The sequence below is a fragment of the Pristis pectinata genome, chromosome 22, assembly GCF_009764475.1.
Source record: "Pristis pectinata isolate sPriPec2 chromosome 22, sPriPec2.1.pri, whole genome shotgun sequence".
Classification (NCBI taxonomy): domain Eukaryota; kingdom Metazoa; phylum Chordata; class Chondrichthyes; order Rhinopristiformes; family Pristidae; genus Pristis; species Pristis pectinata.
Window position 1 is genome coordinate 25,290,491 of NC_067426.1, and position 17,901 is coordinate 25,308,391.

The following is a 17,901-nucleotide window of genomic DNA, read 5'->3' on the forward strand; positions in this document are numbered from 1 at the left end:
AAAAGCAACAACTTGATTGCGATCAGACAAAACAGACCCATTCTCTTTGTGGGGTATATCAAAGATAGCTTAAATGCTAGTTTGTACAAAATTCACACAGGATACTGAAGCTGCTTACTTATGGATCACTTCAGTTAGAAATTTATCCATTTATTACCTTGAAAGTACAATATCCAACAACCTTCAATATAATGAATTTGAAACAATATAATGGTCTGAATTTTCCAGGATCTGGTTTGCTGAATCATTGCCATCATCCCTTCAGGCCTGTGCTGAATTAGATTGGACATGGAGAGGCTACCTCACTGAACCTGTGCACCATCAATTCAGACAGAGACATCCAAATGCCGTTTGTCTTTGGGTGGCAGAGGCTTCACATTCAGAACAATCCTGAGAGCTGCCAATACTGTCATGGACTTTAATTTTCCATGATATTCAGAGGCATTTACCAAATATCAAAATTCAATTAAACTTTAACATTAATTGAAACACTTAAAAACATAAAATCATCAAAAACATGTAATCAAAGCAAAATATTTTTTTAAAATTGCCTTCCCCTTTGCTTCTTAACTTTCAGATTGAGAATTCTTAGAGAAATCAATTGGATCTCAGAGGCAGAGCCAGATCTGGCTGGTGAGGATCTGAGAGGTGATTCTCTATTACAATGTTAGGGAATCCCAGCAAGACCGGGCTCTACCACTGGTCTTCATGTGCACATTGGTGAGGGAGAGTAGTGACAGCAGTAGTATTGTCTATCATTCAGTAGGTCCCAATCTCTTAGTGAGTGCACATAAGTGCCAGAATTCTGTCCAAATGGCTGATCACTGATGATTGCCCTCGGACCTGCTGGCCACCACCATTGTGATTAGAACATTGGAGACACGAGACTGCAGATGTTCGAATCTGGAGCAGCCCTGATACGGGGCTTCAGCCTGAAACATCAACAATTTCTTTCCTCCCACAGATGCTGCTCAACCCGCTGAGTTCCTCCAGCAAAGTGATTAGAATATTGTCTGCTTTGCCACACATTGGTCATGCTGAACTGACAAGTATACCAGACTGTGGACTTGCAGCATTCGGTGGAATCTATGCCAATGTCCATTTCATGAAGCAGGTGTGCACACTTAAAAGGAAGTTGTATACTCCTTTGATCATCTGTGCATCATAACAATAGTATTGACCATTCATAAAGTGCATTGCAATTGCTCAACAGATTGCTCCAACTGGACCTCCCAAATCCTGAACCTATGCTATGTGGAACATCAAGGGCAGCAGACACAAGAGAATCCCACCATCTGCAAGTTCCTCTCAAAGTCACACAAACTTGACCTGGAAATGTGTTACCTGCCCCCTCCTTGCCTAAATCCTGGAACTCCCTTCCCAACAGTACTGAGAGTGCCTTCACCAGAAAGACTGCAGAGGTTCGAGAAGGTGGCTCACCATATTCTCAATGACCAATAGCGAAGCAAAGAACACCAATGATCCCCACAGCCCATGAACTCATCATTAGAAAGTAGCACATTTGTTGCTTAAGGCAAGGATCTTTATTTCCTACCCTTGTGCTGAAAACCAGTCCAATTTAATATCTGGTTGATTTTAACCATGTTCCACAGAATTCCACTGCGGCAATGCGGTAATTATTAAGCAGAGGTGGGATTATTTGCTTTTACTCTCTGTGTTGTGTTTGAATTATGAATGATTGATGAAGGACAGTTCTGTTCATTTTTCTACTTTCCTACTCCCACTGAAAAGCAAAATGTTCCATTCTTGTTTGTTCTTCCACCCAGTAACTTCAAATCACTTACCAAGACCTCATTTTCAATAAACAACAGTTAGTCCCCATCCCACCTCCCTTTAAATAATTTATTTTGATATCTTTTATTACCAATGATGAATTTTGTTTAAATATCTTGGGCCTACCAATGTGAAGTTGCTTCCTGTCCCCATCCTTTGAGCATATCCTCATTGTGGGTTTCTTCCCATGTGGATCCTTCAAGCTTCAGTAACCGATGCATGATTCGATAGGTTAACGTAAATCACTTTATTAGTTTGTTCGTGATCCTTACCATTAGCCTCATTATTATTTCCCTTATCTCTCTGTCTTGACAGATCATATTGTTTAATGCACCTCATAATCTTATTGTTTATTATTCTTAATTTCCATTTGACTTTGCTTATTGCTTCCCTTGGTTGCTATTGCAATTACTTTTCAATGGGAATAAACTTAATCTTCCAATTCTACTTGCAATGTTATCCCTTCTCTTTCATCTCTGTTGAACATCGACACGTCTTTTGGAAAACCCAAACCAAGAGCCTGAACCATCCGATCCATACTGAACATAAGTTAAAGCACAGGAGGAGTCCATTTGGTCCATCTAGTCCGTGCTGGATATTGGTAGAATAATCTGATCTGTTGTATTCTGCTTCTCTTTCTCTATAGCCTTGCAAGTATTCCTTCTCATTAACAATCCAAATTCCTTTTGATGGCATTAGTTATTTCTATCACCCCTACATGCAGTGCATTTCTGATCATAACAATTTGGGTACAAGATTTTTGCTCTCATCCCCCTTGCATTTCTTGCTCGGAATTTGAAATTGGTGTCCCCTGGTCCTTGAACCAAAATTATGGATACAGTTTTCCTCAATGTAACCTATCTAAACCAGATATAATGTTGTACTCTTTCTTTGCACATCACTGTCAGTTCCGCAATAATAGGTGATGTTAGAAGTTGCACTTCCTTTGTTTTGCTTGTTCGTCCTTTGTGTGCACTATCCAACAATTTAAAAATACCAATGAACTAATAAGATACTTATCATTATGGAGATAAAATGGATATCAATGATTATATATATCGCACTTCAATGAAACTAATCTGGGTCTGGCTTGCTGAGTGACTGCAGCATTTATTTTTATTGTTTTTCAGCTTCTGCAATATTTTGATTTTTGTTACATATTTATATTTAATTTGCTTTCTTTCACTATCAGTTACACTTCTGGGTAACAGTTCATCCTATATTTTTGCTTTACTTTCCTCCAGGTGAAATTTACCACATTTCTTAACCCAGTCTTCAAATTTATCAATCGGGTCTCAACGAGTTTCTCTTATCTTAATTTAATTACTAACTTCAGAGCATCAGCAGGATTGCTATTTATGGCAATCAGCATTCTTTACAACCTCACAGCTTCCATTTTAACAATTATTCTGTTCTTGCTAACACTCCAAAGGAAATATACACTAAGTAGTTTCAAACAGGAACGTGCAAAAAAGGAAGTGAACACCAATTTCTTTCAACTCTTTCCACAGAATGTTTCTCCCTCATTCTTCATGTTGTCATGCACAACACAGTCCTGGCTTGAGCCAGAAGCAAATGAATGTTCACTCGGCCCTGGACATTGGTAAGTCTTACCTGGCATCAGAAAGCAATTTAAAAAAAAATCTGTTCACAAAATGTGGACGTCACTGCTAACACCAGCATTTACTGTTCAATTCCAATTGCCTCTGAACTGAGGAGACACATAAGGGTCAACCATATCGGTCTGGAGTCAAATATAGTTCAGACAGACGAGGAGGAAGATTTCCCTCCCTGAAGGACAATAGTGAACCGGATGAGTTTGCACAACATGTTTCACAGTTTCTGTTCCTGAAACTACTTTTTTGTTTAAATTCCAGATTTGTTTAATTACTTGAATTTAAATTCCCCAGCTGTCATGGGTGATTCAAACTCGTGTCTCTGGATCAACGTTCTACAATTCTAGCTGCTTGTCGAGTGACTTAATTACGAGGCCCACTGTGCCCATGACATGCCATTTATGTTACCTTCCACTTTTAGTGGTAAGAATTTGAAAACCACCACTTAGCTGCTGCCAGGCCTGTTTCTCCTTCAACTTTACCAGCTCCACCCCAGTCAGAAATGGATGGCAAATCTAGACTGATGTGAGAGAGTGAGGAGCTAACTACTGTGTTCAGGTATTCCATTTTCATGGTGTAACAAGGTATCACCATCAGAGGCAACTTCAGTAATCAGTTATGGTAAATGGAGCCAGTGGCTGTTGTAACTAATTTCACAAGATATTAAACTATAGCAACTTGCATTTCCCTTTCTCTGAAAGATAACTCGACAAACATGCATTGGTTCAAGTCTTTGCACAGCTCCTAACCTGTGTAGAAATTTCAACCCAAGTGAAATGAAAGCACACGACCACCTACCAACACACCTTGGAAGAGGCGAACTCCACACACGCCGTCTACCTCCAAGGCAGGTAATCCGGAATACGCCTTCCAGTCTATATCCTGGGAAACATGAGAAAGTAAGAGTATCTCCAACACCAAATCGAAGGCCACTTCTGCTGCTGAATGGTGGGATACCAGGATCATCGCAAGGCTCCAAATCATGTTCTACATAAAATAGAAAATTGTATCTGTTTTAAGGAAGAGCAAGAATGTTGGCCTTACAGCACATGAAACAGAGAGAACAAAGTAAAGAACAGTTGACACAGTAGCGCAGCCAGAAGAGCTGCTGCCTCACAGCACCAGAGACCCGAGTTCAATCCTGACTTTGGGTACAGCCTGTACGAAGTTTACTGTGGTCATATGGGTTTCCCGTGGGTGTTCCAGTTTCCTTCAACATCCCAAAGACTTATGGGTTGGTTGGTTTATTGACTGCTGTAAATTGTCCTAAGTGTGTTGGTGAGTGGTAGAATCTGGGAGAGAGTTGATAACAATGTGAGGAGAATAAAAGTGGGATTCACGTAGTATAAATGGGTGGTTGACGGCCAATATGTACTCAGTAAGCAAAGAGCCTGGTTTGGTGTTAGATCTCTCTCTGATTCTCTTGCAAATGGCAAGTGCTCATTAGTGAACTGGAGATGGGTACAGTGTGGATAGATGTTTCTTTTAATTTTCCAATCAAGTTATTCCAGAAAAGAAAGACCAGAACAAAGAGTTCAATATGTTAATAAAAGAAAGCTAACTGCAACAACAAATTCTCACATTGTCTTTTCACTGTTAGAATTTGCATTCAAGATCTTCAAAGAATACTGCATGAAGTGAGTCTCAGTTGAACCTTTTTGGGAAAGGGCCCACAAAACAGAGCTGCATAATTTAGTTCAGATTAGTAACTTCACTCTTGAGAATGATTGCTATAAGTGTTCAGAGATGTGGGGCAGGAAGTAAGGGCATATTCTGAAGCAAGATTGGATGTTCTTCTGTGCTTCGGTCTTCAAAACATTTTTGAAGAGAGGGAGCTTTGTCCTATAGGTGGACACAGATTTGACTGCAGTGATGAAAAGGTTCCTGACGGGTTCTGGAAAATGCAGACATTTCCAAAATTTGTTCACCTGGAATTAAAATTGTGGAAATTTTGTCATAGAAGTGGAGGGAGTGCCCAGAAATTATCATTTATCAAATGGTTGCTGCAATTAGCATTCTGACCAATTGATGAGGACCTCCTCAAAAAAAAATCTCAAAACTGGGAAAAGTTACCTTTAAAATATTATTACTTTTTTTTTCATCCTGATCTCTGCATTAATGCTGGGTCTGCATCATTCCTCATGATAGCTGTCTGCAGAAATCACATCTACTGCCACCTCCCATATTTCCTTATGACATTGAAAAAGGCCATTCAGCCCATTGAGTCTATACCAGCACTCAGAGCATTTCCATCAGTCCCATGCCCTGTAATCACTTCCCTGTAATCTGTTCTCTCTTATGTGTCCATCAACTTCCCCAGTCCTCCTGCCACCCATCTACACCAAGGATAATTCATAGTGGGCAACTAACCTACCAACCAGCATGTCTTTGGGAAGTGGGAGGAAACTGCAGCATAGAGGGGATGTCCGCAGGGTCACAGGGAGAGCATGCTAGTTCCACACAGACAGTACCCCAGGACAGGATTAAATCCAAATCACCGGAGCTGTGTGGAAAGAACATCAACTGCCGCACCATCGTGCCGCTTATTTGCAGTGATAGAAAGTGGATCCCATTCCTAGAGAGCTTTTTCCACAACAGACACAGTACAGCAGCATAAAAGCCTGACACGGAGGAGAAGGAAAACACAGGGGAGGGGAAACACATCTCTATTGAGAGTGGTCACACACCCAACCACCGCCATGATCATCCTCACAGACTGAGTGGCTCCACTTGATGCCAAGCACAGTTGTATTATTCAAGCACGATCTTGAAATTCTTCAATAAACACTGTGAGACCCAACAATAATGTAATCAGCATGTACAGCAATGAAAGCTCAGGAACTCAGATGCAGACAGAAGCACAATGATGTCCCAGTGGGAACCCTATAATTCACATGCTTCACGAGGAATTACAGGCAAAGCTTGCAGGTTGCACTTTATTCTTTCAATTTCTGTCAGTAAAGCTTTGAAGGCCATGCAAGTCATTGATGCCATCACTTGTGCAAATGGCACTAGAAAAAAGCCATGCTGAGGTGAACCATGCCGTGAAATACTCTGTACAATTCCCTGAGGGGCAGGACTTCCACTAAAAGGATGGCTATCATGTGAAGCTATGCCCAAGATTACTTTTGTGCACAATTTGTACATACAAAATAAATGCAAACTGGTTCAACTTCTGGGTATGAGAATTTGTAGTCCAATAAGTGTTGGGATTCAATAGATATAAGCAGGCACTGGCCGAACTTCTGACAAACTGCTCGACCCAGCAAACATCAACATATTCTCACTAAGGAAAGAAAAATGCTTCATACCTGAAAAGGTTATGTTGAACCCCTCATATGACATGGAGAAGTCTGAAATAAATCGGATCTGTGTTGTGTAATTCCCGAAGAGTCCAGCACTGACTGATGCTGGCAGGTTAGATCCTGAGAGCCTTTTCAAAGGTTGGGTAAAGCTTCCATTCTCTGTGATCAGCAGATAATCGTGTGGACTCTCCAAGTGAAAAGTATGGAATGTTAACTGGATTCCTGGAGACATAGTTCCCAATTAAAAAAAAAGGTCATGTTAGGCATTTAATCTATAAAAAATATTGAACAAAATATGCAATGGAAAACACTGATAGAATGGCTCACATAGTCAAATATAAGATCAGAATTGAATCTAAAAATGTTTATTTCGACAAAACTCAGGCAAATCCTATAAAAGTATGAATGAAAATGGACAATAAGTGTACACAGGTAAAATTAGAAGCCATATGACAAACCTTAAGTCATTTTAGAATTCCTGCATTCTGAATCATTATCTACTGAACAAGGGAATTTAGTTCCAACAATTACAAGTAATACTGAAGATACATTGGTTGACTGAAATTTACTATGGCATTTGTTGCAGAATATCAGAGGTGAACTGATTACAAGGCTGCGTCATGAGATACAAGGGATCATTGGAGCTGAAATTCATGAGGAAATCACCTTAATTACTCTCAAGCACATAGTGGGTACAGTTATTCTATTTTGGGTAATTTCTTTGACCTTTTGCAGAAATCAATCACTCCTTCTCATCACTGATGTACAACATCTTTTTACACTGAAGGGGGAACGATTAACAGTTTGTCAAATTATGAAAGTCAATTAATAAGAAATAATGCTGATAATAGATGAGAATAATGAGAATTGTTATTCAACTTTCAAAGCTGAATTGGAAGATAGTAATGAATGAGAAATATTAACCAGATAAATATCCTTGGTACATACATATATAGTTATAATGCAACACACACACACACACACAAAGTGCTGGAGGAACTCAGCAGGTCAGGCAGCATCTATGGAGGGAAATAAACAGTCATCGTTTTGGGTCGAGACCCTTCATCAGGACTGGTGGTGGCGGGAGCCACAGCCTGGAGGCAGGCGAGCTTCCAATTCTTCCTGGATGTGAGGAAGGAGAAGGCGTGGATCTGAGGGAGGATGAAGTGTCGGAGAGGTCCATGACAGGGCGTGGAGAACGAGGCCGAAAGCTGTGGCAGAGACAGAGACAGGGCCTGTAGGTATCTGCGCATGGTGGCGAGGGTGGCGTGTAGAATCCGGGAATTTGTGTTGCTCCAGATTCCAGCATCTGCAGAATCTCTTGTGTCGTCCTGATGAAGGGTCTCAACCCGAAAAGTCGACTGTTTATTTCCCTCCATAGATGCTGCCTGACCTGCTGAATTCCTCCAGCACTTTGCGTGTGTTACTCCAGATTCCAGCATCTGCAGAATCTCTTTTGTCTTAGTTATAATGCAGTTTACTTGCTTGTTATGCAGTTTACTGATAGTTGAATACTGTGTCATCACACACAGTGCAGCATCATCCAGTACGATTAATAACAATGTAAGACATTTCAACAATTTATAAAATGTTAACCAAGCTCTTTCTTTCCTTAGGGTGTTGTCATTGGTGTCAGGCAACTTCCTTTCTAAAATAATCAGTCTCAAACTGTTTCAGACTGGTTAGCATTCAAAATTAACAGCAAAGCTCTCAAACAAGAGCAGGGCAATGGTCAAAATGACAATCAAATAGCAGCAATGGTGCTGCCCATACCAAACCAGAGGAAAGAGCCATCCTTTTCCTGACCCCTTCTTCAGCTGCTAGGTAATTAAAGCCATTCATTAAAATCCATTTTATTCAAATGATAAACAGTTTAGTGAATGAAAAAATTAATCAAAGCATATTGTTCTTATAGAACACAGCTCAGAAAGCAGAAATGAATATGCCTGCAGACTTAAGGTGCATTTTATAGAACATCAACTTCAGATGCTTTCTCTTGGAAAACCCAGAAGAACATCATCTAATTAGGGGAACTCGGTAAGTTATTTAAAGTATGTCACAGAGGAGTGAAAAAAAATCACTTTCCCGAATGCTTGCGATATTGGATGAAGCCACAGAAGTATTTCAAGTTTGCCAATATTTTTGAATATATCTCATTGTGTACTGGTACGAAGGACATCCATTTTATTGATGAATTTAATGAGCTCCTGACAATGGATGAGTGATGAAGTCTTGATATGCAGCCAACACATCAATAAACTAAAATTGCTTTTTAGTTAATAGGCTCAGTTCTATTCCATTTGCATTACACTTTAAATGAATTTGCAGTGCATATTGCAACACCAATTTACTGGACCATGTTTAAAAATAATTTGTCCTATTTTGCCCTAGATTGTTATCTTTTATCTCATACAGTATGAAGGATGGATTAGCCAAACCTTAGTGCAGGACCATATTCTCATAGGGTTATAGGCCCTACGACACAGAAACAGGTTTTTCAGCACATCATATCCAATGCTGACCGTTGTACTTATCTATATTAGTCCCATTTACCCACATTTAGTCTGTGGCACCCCATGCCTTAGCAATTGCAGTGCTTGTCTGGACGCTTCCTAAATGCTGTGAGAGTACCTTCCTTCACAACCTCCTCAGGCAGCGCATTCCAGATTCCAAACACTGTGAAAAAATTCCCCCTCAGACTCCCACTAAACCTCCTAACTCTCACCTTATATCTATGCTTTCTTGTTTTAGACACACCCACCAAGGGAAAAAGATTTTACTGTCTACCCTATCTATCCCCCTTATAAATTTGAATACTGATATTGGTCACCCAAAAGTCTCCTCCTCTCCAGGGAAAACAAACACAGCCTTTCCAACCTCTGCTTATAACTGAAAGATTCCAAACCAGGCAACATCCTTGTGAATCTCCTCTGCATCCTCTCCAGTGCAATCATTTCAATCTTCTTCAGCCCTTCCCCAAAAATATTGACGTAATACCCAAATGCCAGGATTGAATTCAACTTATTTCTAAGTATTCATCAGTTGTTAAAGTGGGACCTAAAATGCAGAATAAAAGAAAGCAAGTCTCTTTAAGATACAAGATTCATGCAAGTTTTATTTTGAATAGTGTTTTGAAGTTATTTAAAGAAAATCTAATGCACTGAGTCATTTAATTCTTTGAAATATGTTTTTAAAATACTTGTTTTATTTTAATGTTTTGCCTATAAGTTGGAAAAAATCCAATTTTCATGACAGTAGGGAATTGTATCTCCATATATTGGGATGGTATTAATATCCTAGAGATCTTCCAGAACAGGAGGCTATTGAAACAAATTGTTTATGTCTGTAAAGTGTTTTGAATTGTAATACAGCTCACACAAAAAAAAAGAATGATAAAATGACTTGCTTATGGAGTCAGTAACAGATACTATGCTGTCCTTGACTTCCTCATTACCTAAATTGTGCAGATTGTCAATCAGAAAGGAAGCCATGTTTCAATCCTACATTACTTAGCAATAACAGCTATCCTTGCCATTTTTCTTAGCTAATGTGTCAGAATAATAAGCATAATCCTTGGTAGATCATCACAAAGGTCCTGAATAATTCAAAACTGAGTGCTTCAAGTTTACTGTGTTTCACATTATGTACATCTTTATACACCTGCCAAGTAAAAGTAAAATGAAAATTAATTTCACCTATTGTAGTTAAGGTGACACAAACTATGTATTTTTTAATAGAATATCCAATTTTCTTTAAATAATAGGCACTGGCCAAGAAAACTCACCATCGCAGCACCTCTAGGCCAATGGAAAACAAGATAGACCCTCGCCAATGGTGTGGGAAGGTGATTCCAAAAGAATTAGAACACAGAACAGTACAACACAGTACAGGCCCTTCGGCCCACAATGTTGTGCTGACCTATATAAACCTACTCTATGATCAATCTAACCCTTCCCTCCTACACAGCCCATAACCCTCCCTTTTTCTTACATCCATGTGCCTATCTAAGAGTCTTTTAAATGTCCCTATTGTATCAGCCTCTATCACCAGCCCTGGCAGTGTGCTCTAGGCACCCACTATTCTTTGTGTAAAAAACCTACCTCTGACATCCCCCCTAAACTTTCCTCGTCTGACCTTAAACTGGGGCCCTCTGATATTGGCCATTGCCACCCTGGGGAAAGGGTGTTGGCTGTCCACTCTATCTGTGCCTCTCATAATCTAATACACCTCCATCAAGTCACCTCTCATCCTGTGTTGCTCCAAAGAGAAAAGCCCTAGCTCGCTCAACCTTTTCGTCATAAGACATGTTCTCTAATCCAAGCAGCATCCCAGTAAATCTCCTCTGCACCGTCTTTAAAGCTTCCACATCCTTCCTATAGTGAGGCGACCAGAACTGAACACAATACTCTGAGTGATTTGGTCAGCTCATTGGCATAGTCATTAGAGTAGTGATTAATACAAACCCCAAGTCAACAGGGAGTATATTGCTGGAGTGAATGGAAATCGAACTAAAGTCTTGAAGAAGTTAACTCTGTCTGAAGGTTGCAAACAACCACCTGGAAGACCAAAGGTCATGGCTTGGCTCCGCTACTTCTGTCAGCTGTATATAGTGGCCGCCTGACTCATTTTGGTCCACTTTACCTGAACAGCTTACAGGTCAATCAAGGAGAAGCAGAGGCAGTGAAGAAAATGCCACAGTATTACAAAGGTGACCCTAAATTATCCTCAGTGACAATGAACATAAGAAAGATGGTATCTATGCCAAGAAATCTGTAAATAAGGGTAGTTCCCATGGGCCAGTGGAACTGGGTGACTGGTCTCTTACCCCCAGGACTACAGACCAGTACCATAAAAGACCATAAGAGAAAGGAGCAGAAGTCGGCCATTCAGCCCATTAAGTCTGCTCCGCCATTCTATCATGAGCTGATCCATTTTCTCATTTAGCCCCACTCCCCCGCCTTCTCACCATAACCTTTGATGCCCTGGCTACTCAGGTACCTATCAATCTCTGCCTTGAATACACCCAATGACAGTACCATAAAGTTGTAAGGTATATCCAGAAAAGCAAAGATAGCATGATAGACACCAGGCTTCATTACAGCACCACGAAAATGACATATATTCGGAGGTGGGAGTGATGGGGGTGGGTAGTACCAGTTCCTACCATACAGCAAGAGGAAGATGATGATGAACATGTCGATGGGAAGACAAAGTGCAGAGAGGAGTCTCACAAAAAAAATAAACAACCTGTTCCTTTGAAAAGAAGCTGGATCAATATCAGACTGTGAATGAGACAGGAGATTATGAGGACATACAATCAGCTAGTGAAAGAGTCCACAACACACGAATGTTTCCTGCAATGAGGGGATGTTGTCTGTAGAGAATAGCTGGCAAAGGTTAGGATAAAAGAGATGTGAGTTGGATAAAATACAGGACCTTTTCCTCAGCCTTGGGGATCAGAAAGAAGCAAGCAGTATGTTTCCTCGAAAAGATCAATAGCAGACTACATTATGAATAGTCTAACGAAGCAGAGTTTATAGGGACAAATGGTCCCTTTGCGATATTGTTTTATCATGTTTTTATATTCTTTCAGCCAACTTATGTTTCTCGTGGAACAGTACTTGTGGTGGACACTATATAATAAAAAAGGTAATGTTGCAGTTTGGTTCACAGAATGCTAGTTGTGCTATTTTTGTAAAATGTAAATTAGAATATTAATCTGTAATAATACACCAGCTACAATATTTGAATGAATTAGCTTTGTTATTGTGCCAGTGCTAAGAACTAGTAATTATTTGCATTATAAATCTGGAATCTATAATTAGCCTCTTTCTGGAATGTAACCCATGGACTCTGATGTATTGTTAACAGTGTCATGCAGAATGGAACAGGCTCTTTGATCTACCGTCTGCGCCAAACATCAAGAACTCATTCACACTAATCCTACACTAATTCCATTGTATTCTCCACATATATCCATCAATTCCTCCCAATTCTACCACGAACCTACACACAAAGGACAAACTATAGTGGTCAATTAACCTACTGACACACACATCTTTGGGAAGTGGGAGGAAAGAGTTTCAGGATGAGCAAGTAAACCCCAACCAGACAGCACCAGAGGTCACGACTTACTCCTAGTTGCTGAAACTGTGAGGCAGCAGCTCAATTAGCTGCTCCACTCCGCTGTCCCATTGTAAGATAAGATATGTAAGATAAGATATGTACGATAAGATATCTTTATTAGTCACATGTAGATCGAAACACACAATGAAATGCATCTTTGTGTAGAGTGTTCTGGGGGCAGCCCGCAAGTGTCGCCACGCTTCCAGCACCAACATAGCATGCCCACAACTTTCTAACCCATATACCTTTGGAATGTGGGAGGAAACCAAAGCACCCGGAGGAAACCCACGCAGACACAGGGAGAATGTACAAACTCCTTACAGACAGTGACTGGAATTGAACCTGGGTCGTTGGCACTGTAATAGCGTTACGCTAACCTCTACACTACAATAGGAGCAACCGTTATGGAGATCATTTTGATTTCTCTCAGTCATACAGTTGCAGTTATAGTGCTCCTATCTTTCATTCTCTGTGGTTGCAGCTTTAAGATACACCTTGCGCACTGAGGTCAAAGTGCATAAAAGTGGTAGGCATTCACATTATTTGGGCAAGGGTACCCATTTCCATCCCTTCCCAACTTTCTCCGGGATTGAATTAGGAACAAGTGGGCACTGTACTCCTGCCAACTCTCTATCAGGGTTGTACAACTACAGGGAGCATTGTTGGGATGCTGAGCTCTGCCAGGAACTGTGCCAGCTCTGCCTCGTAAACGTAACATAGCAGTTCACCTGTGTACAACATTAAATTTTGTGCAAGTCCTGTGGGTGGAAACAGGAGGGAAACCCACTTCGTCACAGTGAAAATGTGCGAGATTTACATAGACAACATTGGAGGACAGCATCAAATCCAGGTCACTGGAGCTGTGGAACAGCACTACTGTCTGCTGTGGCACTCTGCTGTCATTGTGAGTGGCAAATTGTAATTATGGGTCTGAAGCTGAACAGCCTTCAGAAATCTAGTCAGAACTATGTTACCATGGATAATTTCTGAATTTACCTTTAATCTTTTGTTAGAACCCAATGAGCAAACATACTTTAAACAAATGGCACCAGATCCCTGAGAAGACATGGCTATAACAGAATTATTGCTCTTCAATACTTAAAACAGAATGATCTATACTTGCCTAATGGAGTGGCAAAATGTTACTCCCAAATCCTGCTTGGTTCATGGTCCATTGACCCAGACTTCCATCTCAGCATTTTGCATGAGGACAGGAGAAGAATAAATGATTTTGTTTTGATTAAAAGTGAATTTTTATAAATTGAGTTCCTTCAAATGATAAAAAGTAGTGATATGGTACTACTGGTTGTGTACGCATGGATTGCTTGAATGACCTTCACCAGAAGCTTGAATCGACTGGTAAGAGTTACATTCAGGAACATGAAGAGCAAAATGTTGGAATGAGCTGAAGCATCCTTTGGAACTTCTTTGCAATCTTGCATCTCTGATGAGATGGAGACCCAATATCAATCATCCAGGAAGCTCCTTCCCATTGAATCAAAACTATTACTTTGATGGAATAATAATTCCACAAGAATTTGCAAGAAGAGAGTAGAAACAGATCATAACCATTAGTGGAACATTAGTGAATCAGAAAAATACTGCAAAAAAATAACAGGTTGTAAATTATCCCTGGTGTAGGTGGGTGGAAAGAGAATCTGGAGAGTTTCTACGGAGATGTGCGAGAAAATTAGTTACTGAGAAATAAGTGGGGGAATTGCATTGATGGGATTGCTCTGAGAGCTGGAAGAAAATATGAATATGAATCAAAATATGTTTATATTAAGGAATGTTTAAATGTGACCACAATTGCATTCGACCTTGAGGCAATGCAAATGATTTGATTGCTAGTTACTGCATCTTTCTCATTCACTGAAATGAACCAAGTTTGGTCAGAGTCAATTCACTTACTCTGTTTTCTGTATTCAAGGACGATGATCATTTGTTTGGCAACTTTTTAAGAGCCTCCAACCAAGAGGTAGAAGGTGGTAAGACAGATATCAACTATGATCCAATTAAAGGTTGAAAGGCTTCCACGCCTGTACCTTCGATGCAAGATATTTCTGGTTCTGCTGCCACAGTGCTGACCTCCACAGTAAGATATTGTCCAACTAATGAACTTGCACAATATAATTTTAGTCCACATTGACATAATTTCCTCTTTGTCAAAAAGAGGTAGAGTTTCTGATGTAGTACCATCAGTGGTTCAATGCTTTTAACAGCTCTTCACCAGGCTGCAGTGTTCAATTTAAGGTGTTGTAGCTTTTTTCTGGAACATTTCCGGTCTTGTGCACAAATTCTTGAGCAGTGCAAGGGGGCTTATAATGTATTCAGTTAACTGCAAAATAAATTCTTAATGATATTCTTTGCTCACCCAGAGGCATTCCGAGAAGTAATTGTATTGTAATAGTCGTTACTGAGCATTGGGGACTCTGAAGAAGCAGGCAGCACTCTGTAAAATGGACCTTTAAGCATGTACACTTGATCCTCTTGATGATAACTGGGAACAGATGGTAACTTTGATAGAACTTCCATTTTATCTCTGATAACGGTAGGTGTAGTGCAATTGACCCCAACTTCAATAAATCCGAGATGGTCCAGTGACTCCAGCAGTCAAGCATTAGATTCTCATTCACAGGGTTTAAATTCAAATCTCAGATAAGAACATCTTATTCAACTAAGATCTACCAGTTGGAGCAGGATTGCAGTTTGAATCTGCTGTGATATTGCATGATGACTTATGCGAGTGATGCATGTGTTTTGCACAGATGGCAACAATTCAATTTTGACTGAGGACATCAGGTTCATTTTTAATGGCTCTTTCCATTAAAGCTGCCCAAATGTATTGTTTTATTGACAACTGATTCTTCCGTGCAATGTAAGAAAGGAGCTTGAAGTGATTAAGAGTGTGCCTCAGGGTAGAGTGAAAGCTCTGCAATGCACAGAATTGTGTAAAGTGAGCAAAGGAATTCTCTACTTTTTTTTCTCTTGCTCAATATTTATCCGAACATTTAAGAAAGATTACATGGTTGTTAAGTAATTTCAATTTGAAGGACTTTGCTGTGCTGAAATTCTCCACTTTGTCTCCCAGATTAGAACAATGACCTTGAAGGAACTTCATTGTCTGCAAAGGGCTTTGAGACAGAAAGACACGAAATTGAATTACTCTTCTCCTTGTCAATTGATATAGCCAATGAAGAGCAATTGTAACATGTTAAAAATCCTTCTCCGAAAGCTGAAGTTCTGATGCAAAGGAAGAGGTTTAAATATAAGATCAAGTCAACAAAACAAATTCTCCACTGCAAACCACTGTAACTACATTTTATTGAGTGCTAAAATGTACTGCAAGCACAAGATTTGGTCTTTCAACATATCTGAACAGGATCTAAGGCCACATTTACTTTGCAGGTTTGTATTTGACAGCAATCATGGGAAAAGTAAATAAATCAAGTACAGCTCCCTCAGAGGAAACAAAAGTGATCTTTGACTTCACCTCTGTTTGTTATCATTAGCACTATAAAAAGGGTCAAAGGGACTGTGTTGGCCATCCTTTCCCTCTGGGTCCAGTTCATGGCAAGTTGATATCTCGGTCAATCTGTACAGATCGCAAATACAGGTCATCCCATTCTGGATACCTGACTTATGGACACCCCCTGCATATGAATGAGCTCCCATAACATCAGTCAATTCAAAAGTCTTACATACATACATACATTTGCTTCTACAAACAGCAGAACTAGTCTTCCCTCTCTCTCTCTCTCTCTACTTGTAGTAAATGTTCTTCCTTATCAGTCTTATGTGCTTTTGATGCTATTCTGTGGAGGTATCGTTACCATATTAAGTGATTGTTGTATATTTTCTGACTTTCGGACAAAATCGGCTTATGGGCTTTGTAAACAGAATCCATGTGTTACCCGGGGACAACTTGTGCACATTTGGTATTGTTGGAAGCTTGAAACTTGAGAAGTTTCCAACCCCAGACCAGCAATGTTGTAAACTTGAAGAACATGCAAAAATTTCACACGTAACGTATTCTAAATCTAAATTCTACCGCATAAATGGTGTAGGCGTAGCAGCGAAAGAACCTGCCAACAATGTTACAGAAACACTTTCAGAAGATGCCTTTCCACATCAATAAATATTCAGGGAAAACAATGCTACAAAGGAAGCAAAATAAATCTTGGACCAATAGTTAATAAGGTGTTCAGTTTCGACCAGACAAAGCTGAATGGAGCTCTCTTGAGACTTTCTGTGGCAGGATCTTTCTCATTTTTCTCCTTAACCAATCTGACACTGTATATGGTTGCCAGTGTAAGTCATGTTTCTTAGTCCCTCAAAGACACTTTTTTCTGCTCTTGGCATTAAAACCACTAGTTCTTTAAGTCAATGTTGCCCCCCATTTATAAGTAGCTTGACTTCTGTTTTATTCCCTGTAAATGGTCACGTTACCTGAGCGGAATATGCTTCACAGTGGCAGCTTAATTTAGACCTATTCCATAACATGATTGTATCCTACGCCAATTCCACCACACTGGCACCACATATCAAACAACCGTAGCCTAAACATTTACTGTAGGCTGCGTGGAATATTTTAAAGCATCATTACAAGATAAGGCTTCAATTGTTATCATTTGAACAGGAACAGGAATATTAACCTGCTGTTTGCTTTTACAACAGATAAAATGGTCCACGGTCATATTTGCTACCTCGGTTTTCTTCTCTAAGCTCTAATGAAAGCTGCATCTCCTATGGTTAAAGGCAGGAAATATGCACAACTACATTCAAGTTTAATACAGAGAAACAAAAGAACTCATGATGCTCATGAAATGCCAGATCATTAATGTAGGTTGATCTTTCAGACAGAGCCATTTATGACTGAAAATTTTACTCTCGTGTGGTGAAAATAGCTTCTGCCACAGTCACCCAGCATAAATGACAATCAGTAAATAATGCACAGCTCCCTCAAGAAAACTGTGACAAATGAACACTCAGACAAAAGAGAACATAGAACATAGAACAGTACAGTACAAGAACACGCCCTTTGGCCCACAATGGCTGTG

General features: G+C 39.9%; 1 protein-coding gene across 1 annotated transcript in view; it reads right to left on the reverse strand.

Moving 5' to 3' along the window:
• LOC127581617 (CUB and sushi domain-containing protein 1-like) overlaps positions 1-17,901 on the reverse strand; it is a 1,418,367-nt gene that overhangs the window by 314,497 nt on the left and 1,085,969 nt on the right. The window contains 2 exon segments of the mRNA XM_052036133.1: positions 4,209-4,397; positions 6,722-6,937. Coding sequence (XP_051892093.1) covers positions 4,209-4,397; positions 6,722-6,937 — 405 coding nt within the window.